Raw genomic sequence first — 14618 nt, 5'->3', positions numbered from 1 at the left:
CTTGAGCTGCATCTGAGCACTGCCCAGCCTCCATCCCAGATGTGTACTTGCAGTTCCAGAGAAGCATGCCAGAAGACTCGCAACAGGCAACAGTGGGTCTCCAATACATTTCCAGAGTCCATTTCTTCTGTATTTACTTACTGATTAGGATTTTTATTATTTTTAAAAATGTCCAGTTACTACCTTAGTTTTGTCAAACTTCAGGTGCAGAATACCACTGTCAAATTACTGACAAAACATTGACTTCATTTACCTTTTTATAAAGTGCTACAACCTGGCCATATAGTTCATTTTCCCCTCTCACCTCCCCCACAGCAATCATAAAATGGAGGTCAGCACTTCAGCAGCAAAACCAAAACCTGCTGCAATTGGGGTTAAAGAAGAGTTCTGCTTACTGAAGAACAAGTAGAAAACTGTTAGAGTTGGCAGAACCCATTGCTAGAGGAATAGATAATTACATGTGAATGTGCATAAGCAGTTTATTAAATTATTATCAGTTCTTTTTTTAATTTTACAAATGTTCCCACTCCAACCAGTTCTATCCAGTGATTACAAGACAATTTGCTGTTCTGGTCAGAAAGCAGAAGGCCAAATTCTCTCATATATCCCAACATGGTTCTTGCCTTCCAAGAAGCTGCCTGTCTGAGAATAAAGTTGTTTCAGAAATATTTCAGCTGTCTTTAGTGGTTTAAATAAAAAGCCTGGGCTATGGGAAATGCCTAGCATTTTTCCATGGTGGAAAATTTTAATGTTCCTTGCAAACCACAAGAAAATATTCTTAGGCCATCTCCTTTCCCCAAAGAACACAAGTATGTGAGATAAGAAATAATTCCTTTGTAATTACTCATTTCCTCTCACAACACTCATAAAAGAGAAATCATACTGGAAGTGATATATGTATGTTTCCACTTCTGGCAATATAGTTAGTAAGCATAATTTTTGAAAATTGCATTTTAGCAACGAAGACTTTTCTTTTTCCTAAACTTAAAAAAAACAAGAAATCTCCCCCCAAAAAAACCATCCCACCAAAACTAAACCCAGCCTTTTTTCCACAGACGATTGTCTAAATAGGTGTAAGGAAGTTAGTATTAGATAGGAATTATTAATTTGTTTGTAAGTAGCAATTAGATAGTTAATTAAACAGTTAAATCTCTCAATAGCAAACCTCCCAAATGCTCCGTGATACACTCCATTCCTTGCTGAGACTTACTAATGCAGTGCTGGAACTAAATCTACACAGAGCTGTTTCTTGGGATAAATGCTTGCATACTGTTAGTTACACAATATGTTGAATTCAATGAAGAAAGTGTGGTAAGAAATTGGTCTTTCCTTATTTCCCACAATTTCATTCTTGTTTTCTACTTCATCATGTAGGTCACCAGAACTGTTTGTGGAAACAGATTGTAAACAGGATTACTGACATGATCCAAAAGCAAGACTTTGAAACCATTAATTTGATCGTGAATAATTTCAATAATTTTGTTTTTACCAGGGAAACATTTTTGGCTGGGGTTGAATGATGGTGAGAAATGTTTAATTTGCCCCCAGGAACCTTAAGGTGCCCCTGTGCCCCTTGAGGGCAGCGTTATCCAGCACATGCCCCAGCCCTGCCACGGCTGCAAAGCTAAGGAGGAAGAAATGACCCAGAGCTTTTACTTTTTGCAAAAGTAAGACATAACCCTGTCTTCATGGCGTTGTCTTGTCTGCTTTGTCACTGTGACACTGCTTGTTTCATGGTTGAATGGATTCATCACAAGTATCTGTGTACTGCAAGCGTGGCTACAGGCTGTACCTTCCAAGACGTACTGTCAGCAAGTGCTGTGTGTTGGTGATGGAATTAATGCACCAAGGCAGCACTTCCAGAGTAGGTGTCTAACCTAAACTAACAGTTTCTGAGAGAAAAGAAGATGGCTGCAGCTAATAGAAGCTAAGGTGATGTTTTGTCAGCCTGTAGAATATAAAGGCTAATTGTTGGAGCTGTGCAGCGAAGTAATGAGGAGCTTGAAAATGTAACTGATAAGCAAAGTGATTATGGGCTAATGAGCAGGATGTTTGTGGTGTATTGAAGGACTAATGAAGGGCTGCAAAAGATAACTGTGATGGTATACAGTGAGACTGTGCAGAGTAGGAATGCTTAAATACAGCACAGAAAGATTATAGTAGATACTAAAGACATAAAGCTGCTGACTATTGGAGTTTGAGCATGTGTGTGTGTGCATTATGCAGATTAAACAATTAACCAAAATCTCTACCCAATAAATGCATAACTGGAGATACTAGTAAAGAGAAAAAATGATACCATTCACAGGTACATATTATATAATTCAAGTATCTCTGTCAAGTAACACCCCCATCTGTAGAAAGAGCTTTGTTTATCACCTTCCATTTTCTCTCATAAGAAAATGGGAATGGTTGCTGTACTGTGCCAAGCATTGGGTCCAGAACAGCTCTGAGACAGGACAGTTCCTGGAAAACGTGGACTTCAAAACACTTTCTTCAAAGGTAATTGCAACATCAGGGTAGAAGATTTTGGCCTGGCATGCCAGTCTGGGGTCCAGCCAGGCTCAGTACCATGTAGTGTCAGGGGATCTGACTGTCAGACTGTGAGAGCAGAAGCTGATGTGTGGTGTTGTTTAGCATTTGTCTTCTGTGATTTTTGAGTGCATTGCTAAATAAGGTTGTGTCTTATATGTCACTGTGACATTAGCAGCCATAGTTCCTGAGGAAAGATGTGACTACTTAAAGTCACTTGGCACAGTAATCCTGGTTTTTATTATTGGCTACAGAGGGCTTGGTTTTCCCTCTCACTGTGGCCAGTTGAATTAGATATGTTTAATGCATTGAATAATGCAGTTCTGGAATATGTGACATTTATGTGATGATCCTCCTTGAGTCTTCACTTGATACAAATGCAGTTTTTTTGTTTATTTTTTCTTTTTTCCTGTGGAATTTTTTAGGTCAGCAATTTATAGTCAAATATATACAGACATTAATACATTTAAATAATAGCAGGAGTCTCTAGAACTATATAAATGCAAAGTTGCACCATATCCTGTACATAGCAGAGCATTACAGAACAGGTTGCTTCAGCTAAAAAGGCAGTTGGAATTACCAACAGGTCTTAAAAATATCTATTTTATCAAGTATGTGATCAATGTATGATATCAATTACACATTGATAAGTGAAAATAGGACATGTTCATCTCTGTAGTGTTTTCGGGAAAAGAAGGTAAACTCTCTGTTGCTTAAATGTGAAGTTGCTAAAATATTTATATGCTACCTCTTGCCTACACCATTGATTCTTTAGTGTAAAACTGGATTAAGGAAGAAACATTTCCATATTTTTGGTTTTGGGAGGGAAAATACGTAATTTCCAAAAGGCTCAATTTTCTGGAAAGTAGAGAGAGAGGTATTTCCAGAAAGTACTTGAGCAGAGCTGGTAGCTGATTAGTAATCTGTTAATTGGATTGCTGGGTGTTAATTGGATTGCTAGGAATCCTCCTCTTCTACAGCCTTTGAAGAAACTTTCATCTGCATGAATTCCTCAATGTATGAGTTGAGTGTTGGAATCCAACGTTACAATGTGTTTGTACTCTGAAGAAAGGCTTTGGGGTTTTGGAGGTTTTTGGTTCTCTTTGAAAGGATTTTATGAGGCTAACCAAAGTCTCTGCAATTTCCACACTGGACGTGTAAAAGCCTTTGAAGTCTTCTGTGCTGTTTAAGTGAAGAAGATGAGTTAGTTTTTCACTTCTTTAATGATGTTCCTCTGGTTTCTTCTCTTTCAGTGGGTTTGTCGTGGCATTTGTTGTTGGAACCTCTAAAGTATCTCTTTTAGATACTCCATGAGCTAGCTCTTCATCACTCTGCTGTAAATACCTATTTTCCTTACAGGCATTTGAGGTACAGTTGACAGTGTTGTCTCTATTATTCAGGCGAGGGACCAGAGCACAAAGGAAATTCTACTATTAGATGTAATTCTGTGATAGAGCAAGAGGTTGAAATAATTTCTCCTGCATTTTTAAGTTCATGCTGTAAAACTTAGACTGTTCATCTGACTGAAAGGAGGGGAAAGTAGGAAGACAACATTTGCAATACAGGCTGGAGAAGATTAAGTGGGAAGCAGTCAAGCAAGTTTTATGCACAGATCCACTCTTCCTTGATTCTGTAACATGCATCTCAGTTGAGTCTTTTTTTTCAACTAACCAATGATCTAAGCCAGCAGATCTTTTGTATTTTTGCTTTCAAAGAAGTTTTTTTTTTTTTTTTGTTTCGCCAGTTAAGTAATCCATGAGTAATTTGAAATCTCTTCAAAGTTGTATTCCAGGATTTCAAGTTAATGGAGCTTGTACAATATGGCTCATTTGACTAGCATGGAGCTTGAGTTAGTCTTCAAAAAGAAAAAGCAGAGGAAATCTGATGAACATGTGTGTCAAGTGTTCCAACCATTCTCTTTCTAGCGTGTCTCTTCAATTCATTAAAAGAAAAAAAAAATGAAGCTTTTTTTTTTTGTATTTGATGTGTTCCTTTAGTATTACATTTGACTTGGGAATGCAATTTTTATCTCTAAGAATCTTCAGTAACATCCTGCTGTATTCATTTTAATGTTTCTTATATATTTTTAATATCTACTTGTAAATACAAACTGGAAAAACAACTAACAATGAGCAATGTTGAATCATAGGTGAGCCACCAGGGGAGAGCTGTATAATGATAGTGAAGTTCAGACAGGCAAAAATTTGGTTCATGTCTCTTTTGGTATCTTCTAAATTTCTTCTTTATTAATATTTCTGTTGGAAGATGTCCAGATCCAGTATTGGATACAGTTCCAAATTATGTTAGATGTTGATTTTTTTTTAGCTCAAATATAAAAAAAGTTACATTTTTGAGGATGAGACCCAAATTTACTCAAAGCTTAGAGGCTTTGGGAGTTTTATCTCATCAGGGTATATTTCTCTACCACTTGGAAGTTTTCCCAATTATTTTTTTTGAGCTCACAATATTAAGGTAAAAAGACCTAAAAACATCTGTGCTGTAATATCGTTGTATGATTTTGAGGATTGTTATTTGAACATGCTGTTCTTACCGCGATGACTGACTTTTCTGTTAAGACAAAAAAAAGAAAAAAAAGGAATGGCACATATTCTAGCTGATGTACACACTCCCAAAGAAGCTCCTACCCAGCCACAAGCTCTGTCAGGCTTGGTTGTGTGGCGTGTGCATCAGTACATGAATAATCATGTTGTTTCACCATCCAATGCTTCTATCACCTGAGTGCTGGAGGATGTGTTTCCTGTGAATCCTCCACTGAGTTTTGCTCTATGAAGAAACACCCTTGTAAGCTGTAGCCTGCAGTGCATAGGTGGATACACAGCAGCAGGAAGCAGCCTGTGCACAGATTGCTGTATCCCCTGCCATGGCTCACAGAAAGCCAAAGCTCTAATTAACTGTGTTCAGATCATTCAGAACTGCACGTCAGGCTCATCTTTACAAAGGCAGTCTTGTTCTACTGGTTTATGGAGTTCTGCTGTTGTGCTGCCACTGCAAATAAGCCATGCTACAGGAGGAGGTTTTACTCTTCTCATCAGGTACATGTGGATCCTTGTTCCATTATTAATTGAAATACCTTTTCATGACTTTTTAGGGAGGAAAGAGGATATGTTTATCCTGATAAACACAGATGACTCATGCGGGGTTTTTCTGTCTCTTTAACGCTCTTGACACAGCATGAGTTTGGTTGCTAACAGAAAAAAAATCATCTTACTAAGACTGGAAAACCATAAAGGGCTCCTCCTCTCCTTAATTTGATACAAAGTACATTTTATAATATATTGAAATAGGTATGTACTGGAATCCTAGAATTCATTCTTCCTGTAGTAGTTTGAAAACAAGCCAGTGGGAGATTGCAAGTCAGGATTATAATTTAACAGGAAAATTAAAAAAAAATGCAATAATACAAGGAAAAGCACTGACAAAGTCAGATACAACCTGACACCCTGTTAAACAGGGTGATTGGTAGCAGTCCAAATGAAGTAGTTAGGTTGAAGCAGTGATCCTGTGGAAGGTCTGGTCTCCAGCTGAAGCTCCAGTGGTAGCTCTTGTCCTCTGGGAACCCAGCAGACAGAGCTGCCTTGGGCACTTCAAAGCCAGGTTATATCCAGGTGGGAATGCTTGGCTCCTCCCTCCTGGGTGGAGCATCTCACAATAGGATGAGATAATTCCATGAGTCATGCAGTTGGTTCTTGATAGCTCATTAACAGTTATCAGGGGTGAGTCACAGCAGGAGATAACAGCTAATGGCCCACAGCTGGTGGTAATAGAATAATAAATACATCTATATTGTATCCTAGGACACTTCCCAACCTTGTCTGTAACCCAGTAGTGTAATTGCAGGATATTCTGTTCTAGTTGCATGCTACAAAATGTTAGTTCTTTACATATGCAGAGTCTTGGAAGTTATATCTTAAATAAAAAAGTCAGGGTGACCTGTTTTCTCTGGATTACAGTGGATTTGGAAAACCAATTATTTTGCAATGTGCCTCTCTTGAATGTTGTCTTTGAACTATGTCCTCTTGTGCATGAATGTCTCAAAGAATAGCTGACATTCCTGGGCTCTCTCAAGTCTGGGCTATTAAAAAAGATTTGAAAGTCTGAATAAATTTCTACATAGATCCACAGATGGTCTTCCAATCTGGGTTGTCCTGCTTTAGCATGGTTTACTTTTGGGGGGATACAGTAGCCTATTGTCTCAGGTTGGAATTGGATTTTTTTTTTCTATTGAGATTGCTTATTTGTACCAGGAAAAAAGGGATTTTTGACTATAATTTTATTATACTTGTCTGAAAATGCTGTAACTATTTTAGTGCACTCTTTTTGTTAAAAGCTCATTCTTTTTTTGCAGTACTTTCTATAAGTCATGAGAATTAGAGGGAAAAGTTTTGGACTGGAGCTTTTTATCTTGAAAATTGCTTATCCTCTTTGGGGTTCCTGCCTGTACTCTTTTCACACATTGACACAGCTGCCATCGTGTCCCTCCCATGGTGTCACTCTCCAGTGGTCACATTGTATTAATCCTGGAACTGCCTCTCAAAGTAAATAGAATCATCTTTAAGGTTCAGAGAATTATTTCAGGATGTTATTGCTGGGCTAGTCACCAACTTGATATTCTTTCCTCAAAGAGAATAGACTGGGTTATGTTTTCATCATACATACTTGTTCTGCATGATTTCAGTACATTTGGCTGAAGATGGTATTTTAAGTCTGTTTTAATTTCTTTTCTGTCAAACACTGCTGGCAAATTAGGTTTAGCACTGTCCATCCTATTCCCCTTAGAATTTTAATTAGTTCTGTGCTGAACACCCAGTACACTGCAGTTGTATGTGTTTGATATCTACATATTTGTCAAAATTGAATTTCTATTACTCCATTAATTCACTAATACAATATCTGCAGGCAAAACAACATTGTGTGGGAGGGAGAAAACCCTCAGATCAAATCCATTCAGAGATCACTATAAGATGGTTAAACTCTCAGCTTGAAGCTGTATGGTCTGTGTGTCATAGTCTTACGAACTGTTGGGTTTTTTAACTGGTAGAGAAGGAAGGAAAGGTAAACATGAACCTTTCTTGACTCATTCCTTAGGACCTTTTCTCAGCATATAATGATATGCACAGTCTGCCCACTGTGCTTGGTGATGCCAAAGACATAGAAAGCTGCTTCATGGCTATAGCTGAAAGTTCTTGTGTCTTGAGGAAAGCTGGACTGGTGAAAGCACAGGGGCTACCTCTGACTTCATACAACATGCCCTGTGACCTCAGTGACATTCTGGTGGCACTGGGACATAGGTGGAATGCTCATGGCAGCCTCCTGTGGGCATCAGCCCCTCAGGGACTAACCTGCCTCACATGGCTTGGAAGAGACCTCAGCCTGTCAATTTGTACACATTCAGCCAGGGATTTGGGTTTTTGCTTTTCTCTCTCACTGTACTCAGTCATGCTCCTACAGACTTCAGCAGTGACTGCCCTGGGTGAGGAGCATGAGGAAGGAGATTCTCTGGGGAGCAATGAACATGGTAGAAAGGGGCTGTAGGGCAGAAAGCATTGCACAGGCACTGCAGTGTCACTCTGGGAGGGACAGAGGTCACATCTTGGTTCTCTTGGGCATGAGAGCTTTTGAATGCTCCCAATTGTTTGAATGATGAAGAGTTCCTGGGTAGGGTACCTTCAGCCCTGTTTGATATTCCAGTGAGAGAAAAGGGTGTATAGAGTGGAAGTCCTCCACATCAACTCTCTGTCTTAGGGAATGCTACTTGGTGAAGAAGGGACAAGTACCTTGGATGTGCCTGAGTCCCTTTCCAAATGCAAATGAATAACTGTAAATATGGAGAGAGAGTATGGTACAATTTGATCCTAAATAGAACAAAGTTTCATCCAAAGTGATTTAAATTTGGATGTGACTTGCTTTGAATTTCACAAACTTTTTCTTATCCTAACATTTTCTTGTCTGGTCTTTTTATAACTGACATTGGCAATACAACTGCAGAGCATGGATGCCATTTTTCACTGCCAGCTTCTCAGAAATATGGAACAAATTCTACAGAGTGCCCACATTTGAAATACTCATGGAAATGTGTGTGTGACATACTGATGGCCAAGTACTGACTTTGGTTTTATTCATTCAAAATGTAGTGATCCTCTGAAAAAGAGCTGGACCAGTGGATAGGATACTTTTATCAAGTACTAATTTTGCTCGAGGTCTAATGTGAGTGTTCCAGATCTTAGGCCAAATTCTTCTCTTTTGCAACAGAAAGCTCTGAAGTCAACTCTTCTTTTCCTGCATAGCTGAGGACATGCTGTTAGTACTTGCCAAGGAGCCTATGCTCTTCCTAGCTCTTTTTTTCCACCTTGTGGGTGGTGATGGAAAGGTGTACATGTCAGGCTTCTGTCACTGCAGAGAAAAAATAAACTAGCACTGCACAGAACTGCAAGTCACAGACAGAACTAGCCATTTTCTTTCAAACCTGGATTAGTTTTCTTAATAGTGGAGGGTTTCTTTCAGTAGCTAACGAGCACTGAAAAGAACAAAAGGATGGCAGAGAGGCATTGAAAATGGATGGTTGGTGCACAGAGTCAGGTTTTCTTTGCAGTTTCAATGCTGAAGTCTTTAGAAGAGAGCACTTACAGATGTTTGATTTCTTTCAGGTCTTCAGATTTTGGGACATTATACACAAAGTTGAATCTACAGCCTGGGACTCCCACTGTTATTGACAATTTCTACATTTGTTCAACCAACAAAAAAAAGGTATGTGGCAAAAAAAGGAAAAGTCGTTTTGTAGTGCAGGTGAAATTCTGCAACTATGTGAAGTGTGTTTTTCAGGTTTCTGAAATGTAGGGAGCTAGTTTTCACAGTGGTGAAGATCACCTTTGGTGCATTTGTGACATACAGAAGTGGGATATTTATTGTTCCTGAATAATACAGAGAGAAAAAAAATACCTTGATCAACACTGAAACATTATGAGGTCATTGACTCCGGGAAATCAAGCTTTCATAGTGTTTTCCAGGCAAATGAAAAAGAAAATTCTTTAGGTTTTCACACATCTGAAAAGATTCTGAGACTAACATTCAACCTCTTCATCCTTTATGCACAAGGTTCTTTGCATGTTCCTTAATATAAACTACAGGGATTGGGCAGGCTGTCATTGATAATGCTGTTTATCCTGTGTAAAACCTTAATTAAATAAATTTTAAAAAACTCCTCTCCTTGAAGCTTTCTTAAGAAATGTTCCTGCATCATTACCAAAACAAAATGCTTTTCCTGGAACCTGGGAAGATTAAGTGGATGTTGTAAGTGAGAGCGAAATCGACCCACTGAGTGTATTTACAAAGGATGTTATTTTAGAAGCAACAGGAAGAATGATTATGAGAAATGCCACAGTAACAGCCCTTCTATGTCTTCAAAGTGCCTGTGATTTAAATGGCAAGAATTGTGAAGTACAGAGTGAAACACAAGCACAGGAGGACTTTCATGAAATAAGAATTTTTTCTTGCTAAGGGCCTTTTAACTCCAGTGTAATACAGAAACACTGATTTCAGGTAGAGGCCACTGATTGGAAGAACAATGTTTGTTGTGTTTGTTTGTCTGTTTTGCTTAATCAAAAATCAGTGGAACTGAGCGAGTCAGCCGTGATGATTAAGTACATAATGTAATTCTCTTGAAATTGTCGCTGGAGTTTTTGTGCCTAAGCCATGCTGTGTCTGAGCTTGGTAATATATTTTTAATCTGCTGCAGAGCCAGAAACTATTTTTTTGTTTCTTGAAGCAGAACTGCCGTCAAGCACAGAGTTTCTTCAGATTGTGTATCTCAGATACGATCTGATCTCAGCTATGATGGTTTCAAGTCCAAAAGAACAAAACCAAAAATCTTTACCCATCTCAGTTTCTGGAATAAAAGCTAGAAGGATGAGATGGATGAGAGCCCCATCAAGGATCTTTCCCAGCTCAATCAGCTACAACATCAAAGCCTGCCCAAGCACAGGGGCTCAGTGACAATGTGGTTGTGCCTGTTGTGTGACAAAATAAACAGCAGTAAGATCACTGCTAAATTTCAAGCCTGAATGACATACCAGTGTTCACAAAAACCCTCATTTTATTCCTATCTTAGAAAAATCTATATTCTACTCAATTTCACAAGTTGAAGTTCTTATCATTGGAATCTGTCTGATACAGAAAGTCCCTTTGAGTAAATAAATATGCTGGTTTTATGCAGAGATTTGCTTCTATGAAGATGTCATTCATTAGTATACAAACAACAAAAACAGCAGAGTAGAAAGGATTTCTAGGGTCTGTAAATGATGCCAGAGGGAGATATATTAATACATGCAAATATCCATGCATACATACATACGTGGTACAAAAAAAATGAAAGCAGTGGGGTTGCATGCTTTAGCCAACAGCTTCAGACTGGTCTCAGAGGCATTGCAGTCACATGTGGAAGATAAGAGGGAAGTCTTCACACTGTAAGAGCTTTGCCAGTTGTAATGGGAAATTTTAGGTGCTGGACTTTTGATTAGAGCACTAAGACAAAGTAGATCTACACCATTTATTTAGGATGATGGAAGAACACATCTCCCTGTCTGTCTGTTTTAGCACAGTTGCACTGGAGTGGAATAGAACATTTATAACTCTGACTCCCTTTTCTGAGCTGAACAGAAATCTCAGGATTTTGCTCATTCTTGATGTTACCAGACTTCAGATGATTACAGTGTGGGTTTTCTTCAACCAGTTCACATCTTTCAAAATGTGCTGCAAATGGAAACTGGAGTGCTGACTGTGTGTACTGGAACTGAGCATGCACTTTAAATTTAAAGCATAAGTAGTCCCATGCTACCACTTAGCATTTAGTGACTGGGAAAATGCATGAAAGCAAAGATAAAAGACATTTATGGGGATTTTTAATACTTGGCATATTAAAAATTGTTCTATGCCTTCATTTCACTTGCCCATTGTAGTCCTCTTCTGTGGAAGATGAGATACTGCACATTTAAAGCTCAGCATTCCTACCTCAGTGTCATCAGAGCATTAACCACATCTTATTTGAGTTCTGTAGAATTTAGATATTTGGTCAAGCTCTCTCCCTCTACAATAAAGGGAGAAATGTGGGTATCTCCAGGCAGTTTGTACTGTTAAAATCAGAGTTCTTTGTTCTTATGAGAATAAGGTTGAATTATCTTGTGGAGGTTCCTATAAGTGACTTAGTGACTATTGTAGCTCTGAACAGAGTCAAACTGTGGCTTCTTACAAAGACACACAGAGATGGATCATGGTTTAACCCCTGCTGGCAATTAAGCACCACACTGCCATTGGCTCACTTCATCCACCAGTTCCCTCAGGGCCTGCAGATTCATCTCATCAAGTCCCAGGGACTTGTGCACCTTCAGGTTCCTTAGATGGTCTTGAACAAGTTCTTCATTCTCCCAGTCCCAGCCTTTGCCTTCTTTGATTTGGGTGGTGTGACTAGAGCTCTTGGGGGCCAAGAAACAAACATGAAGTGGGAGATTATTTGTTTGTTTTGGAGTGCAGTTAAATTAAATACCTGCTAGAAGGCTCCAGTCTAGTTCTTGGGTTGGCATTATTTCTGCAGTTCATAGCTTCTGGTCTACCAGCTCCTGGAGTAGCTTAGACTTTCACTCCACCTGCCTCCACTCTGTGAGCTGCAATTACACCAGACAGACCAGTGGATTTCTAAGTGAGCATTATACAGTAAATGTGAAATTGTAGTGGAAGTTTTCAGTGAATTGCTCTAGTTTGCATTTTCTTAAGATGTATTGAAAATAATGCAGTTGATGAAGAACTGCATTAGCAGATGCAAAAAGTACAACAGCATCTTTTTCACACAATACTATATGGAAAAGGTGTTGTATAAAGAACCCCCACAAGATTATGAGGTAAAATACAGGAGTGCTGGGGACTGAATTAGCTGGAGGAAGTATGGAAATAATTTATAAAACCAACTACATCCATTCAAAAAGTGGCACATTGAATTTCTCTCTCAGACTGCTATCTGTTCATAGGCCTAAGAAGCAGGAAGGAGTTGTATCAAGGTCATGTCTACACAATCTTTTGACAGTTGAGGTAAATTCATTCACTCTGTGTCTTTTTGTGGCTGAAGGAAGCAGAACTGATGCAGAAATTGAGTTGCTGCATTTACCACAGGACTCAACCTATGAAACCCAGTTTTGACAAGAAATGATGGCAGATCTCTGAGGGTAGAGCTTTAGAGAGCTTTGTGTGTTGCTCTGAATGGACCTGGTGAAATCATGGGATGGAGGTGTGAACAGTGCCTGTACTGTTTGTGAGTCAGGCTGAAATGCAGTCAGCCAGCTGCACAAGTAGCAAACATTTTCACCTACCTGCAGATGACCATGGAGGATCATAGATCATCACCCTAAATACTATGAAACAGCAGAGTAATAGGCAAGAGCACACTGTAATTAAAGGTTCACACTTCCCAAGGATGCATTAATATTTGCTTTGCACTCTGACTGGCTTTAGTGTACTATAAACCAGCAACTAAAGACACTGATACAGTTTTGGAAGGCTGTAGAGTAGTGAAGGGGAGTCCTGCTATTTAAGCTTTCTAATGCTAACTTCTCCATTTGAAGCACCTTTTCATTGATTTGGGTCATAAAATAGCCTTGCCCTATGCAGCCTTGAAGTGTTGTGCAGTGATAAGGGATATCCCTGCACTTTAAACAACAGAATTTATGTAATTATCTCCTTTTTACTAATTAGCACATGCTGATAGCATCAAATGGTGCAGGAGACCGATAATGTACTATGTGCAGGAAATAATTTACTTTGTATTCTCTGTTTTTCAAACCAATATTTTCATTGTGACTTGGAAGTGTGATGTACATGGTTTGTAGAGTATGGGATTAGGGTTTCCATAGTGTCAATCCAGAGTCAGGTGAACAAAGTAAATTCTTTCTACAGAAGAAAAAAAGTTTTCAGAATTCAGTTTCACTATGCTAAATTATCAACAAAATATTTAACATTTTTTGGGGCATATGTGCTGTTGGATGTAGAAATTACATATTTGATTTTATGTAATGTTGCTTGGGAGGAGTTGAATGAAAGCATTGATTTTTTTCCTCACATTCAATGCATATTTTTATTTTAATTCATGCTAATGCAATTGGCGCATCCATCCTTCCATTTGTATGCTTTTGGAAAACAGGCAGCTAAGCAGTTTATATCCAGACTTTTGATATTAAGAGAAAATAAATGTTGGTTGTTCATACACTAACTCGTTAGTTAAATGGGTGCAACAATTATATTTCCCAGCTGTCACAATAACCAATAGCTGCAAACTAATGTTTTTACAAACTAAAAGACAAGGTGACAAACATGTATTCCTTCTTGTCAAACAAGGCAGAACACTTAAGATAGTAATAAGGATATCAGCTTTCTTATACACTATTTTAACTCCTCATAATTTAAATAGTATGAATTACACTTTGCAAAAGAGTATTTGCCAGAGTTATAAAAGCATTTCCCAAGATGCAACTGGCTTGAGCAATGTTTGCAAGCACTTACAGGTAAATGCAGTCCTACATCATTTTGATGTTTGTCTTTCAGAGCAGAACAATTGATTGTGGAATTTGTCAAAATGCCGTACGACTACATTTACTTGTAAGGAATAATTCTACTCAAGTATCAGTTTCCTTAGAGACCATGCCAGAACATCTGCAAATATAGAGAGCAGAATTATCTTACACTTTTACTAGTAGTCAGCTAAGGAATATTCCTTTTAATAAGGTGAGTAGTTACTTCAGGAGCATTTCCCTGTGAAACTACAGAATATGACTCTGTAAGCTGAGATCTCTACCATGATGTGTTCTTTCCTTATAAGCAGTGTCACCATTCAGTTTTATTCCAGTGATACACCATCAGAGGGCTAATGTGACCTGACTGCATCATTTTCTTAAGATATCTGTCCAGGATTGTTCAGTTTGTCTTCAGGTTTTCCAAATACTACCAGAAATTTGCCCAACAATCGACTCTTTTTTTCTTTTCCCACCCATACTTTGCTAGTTGGTAGATTGCTGAGAGAGGCAGTCCTG

The 14618-nt window shown here is 38.6% G+C and overlaps 1 protein-coding gene across 1 annotated transcript in view; it reads left to right on the top strand.

Moving 5' to 3' along the window:
- The window catches only part of SORCS2 (sortilin related VPS10 domain containing receptor 2), a 528344-nt gene that overhangs the window by 290860 nt on the left and 222866 nt on the right, over positions 1-14618 (top strand). The window contains exon 3 of the mRNA XM_085059750.1: positions 9198-9297. Coding sequence (XP_084915876.1) covers positions 9198-9297 — 100 coding nt within the window. The remainder of the gene's footprint in view (positions 1-9197; positions 9298-14618) is intronic.

Source organism: Lichenostomus cassidix, chromosome 4 (genome assembly GCF_008360975.1).
Source record: "Lichenostomus cassidix isolate B80296 chromosome 4, HeHo_3.0, whole genome shotgun sequence".
Lineage (NCBI taxonomy): Eukaryota > Metazoa > Chordata > Aves > Passeriformes > Meliphagidae > Lichenostomus > Lichenostomus cassidix.
Note: the sequence above shows the minus strand (reverse complement) of the source record. Positions and strands in the feature narration are given on the sequence as shown.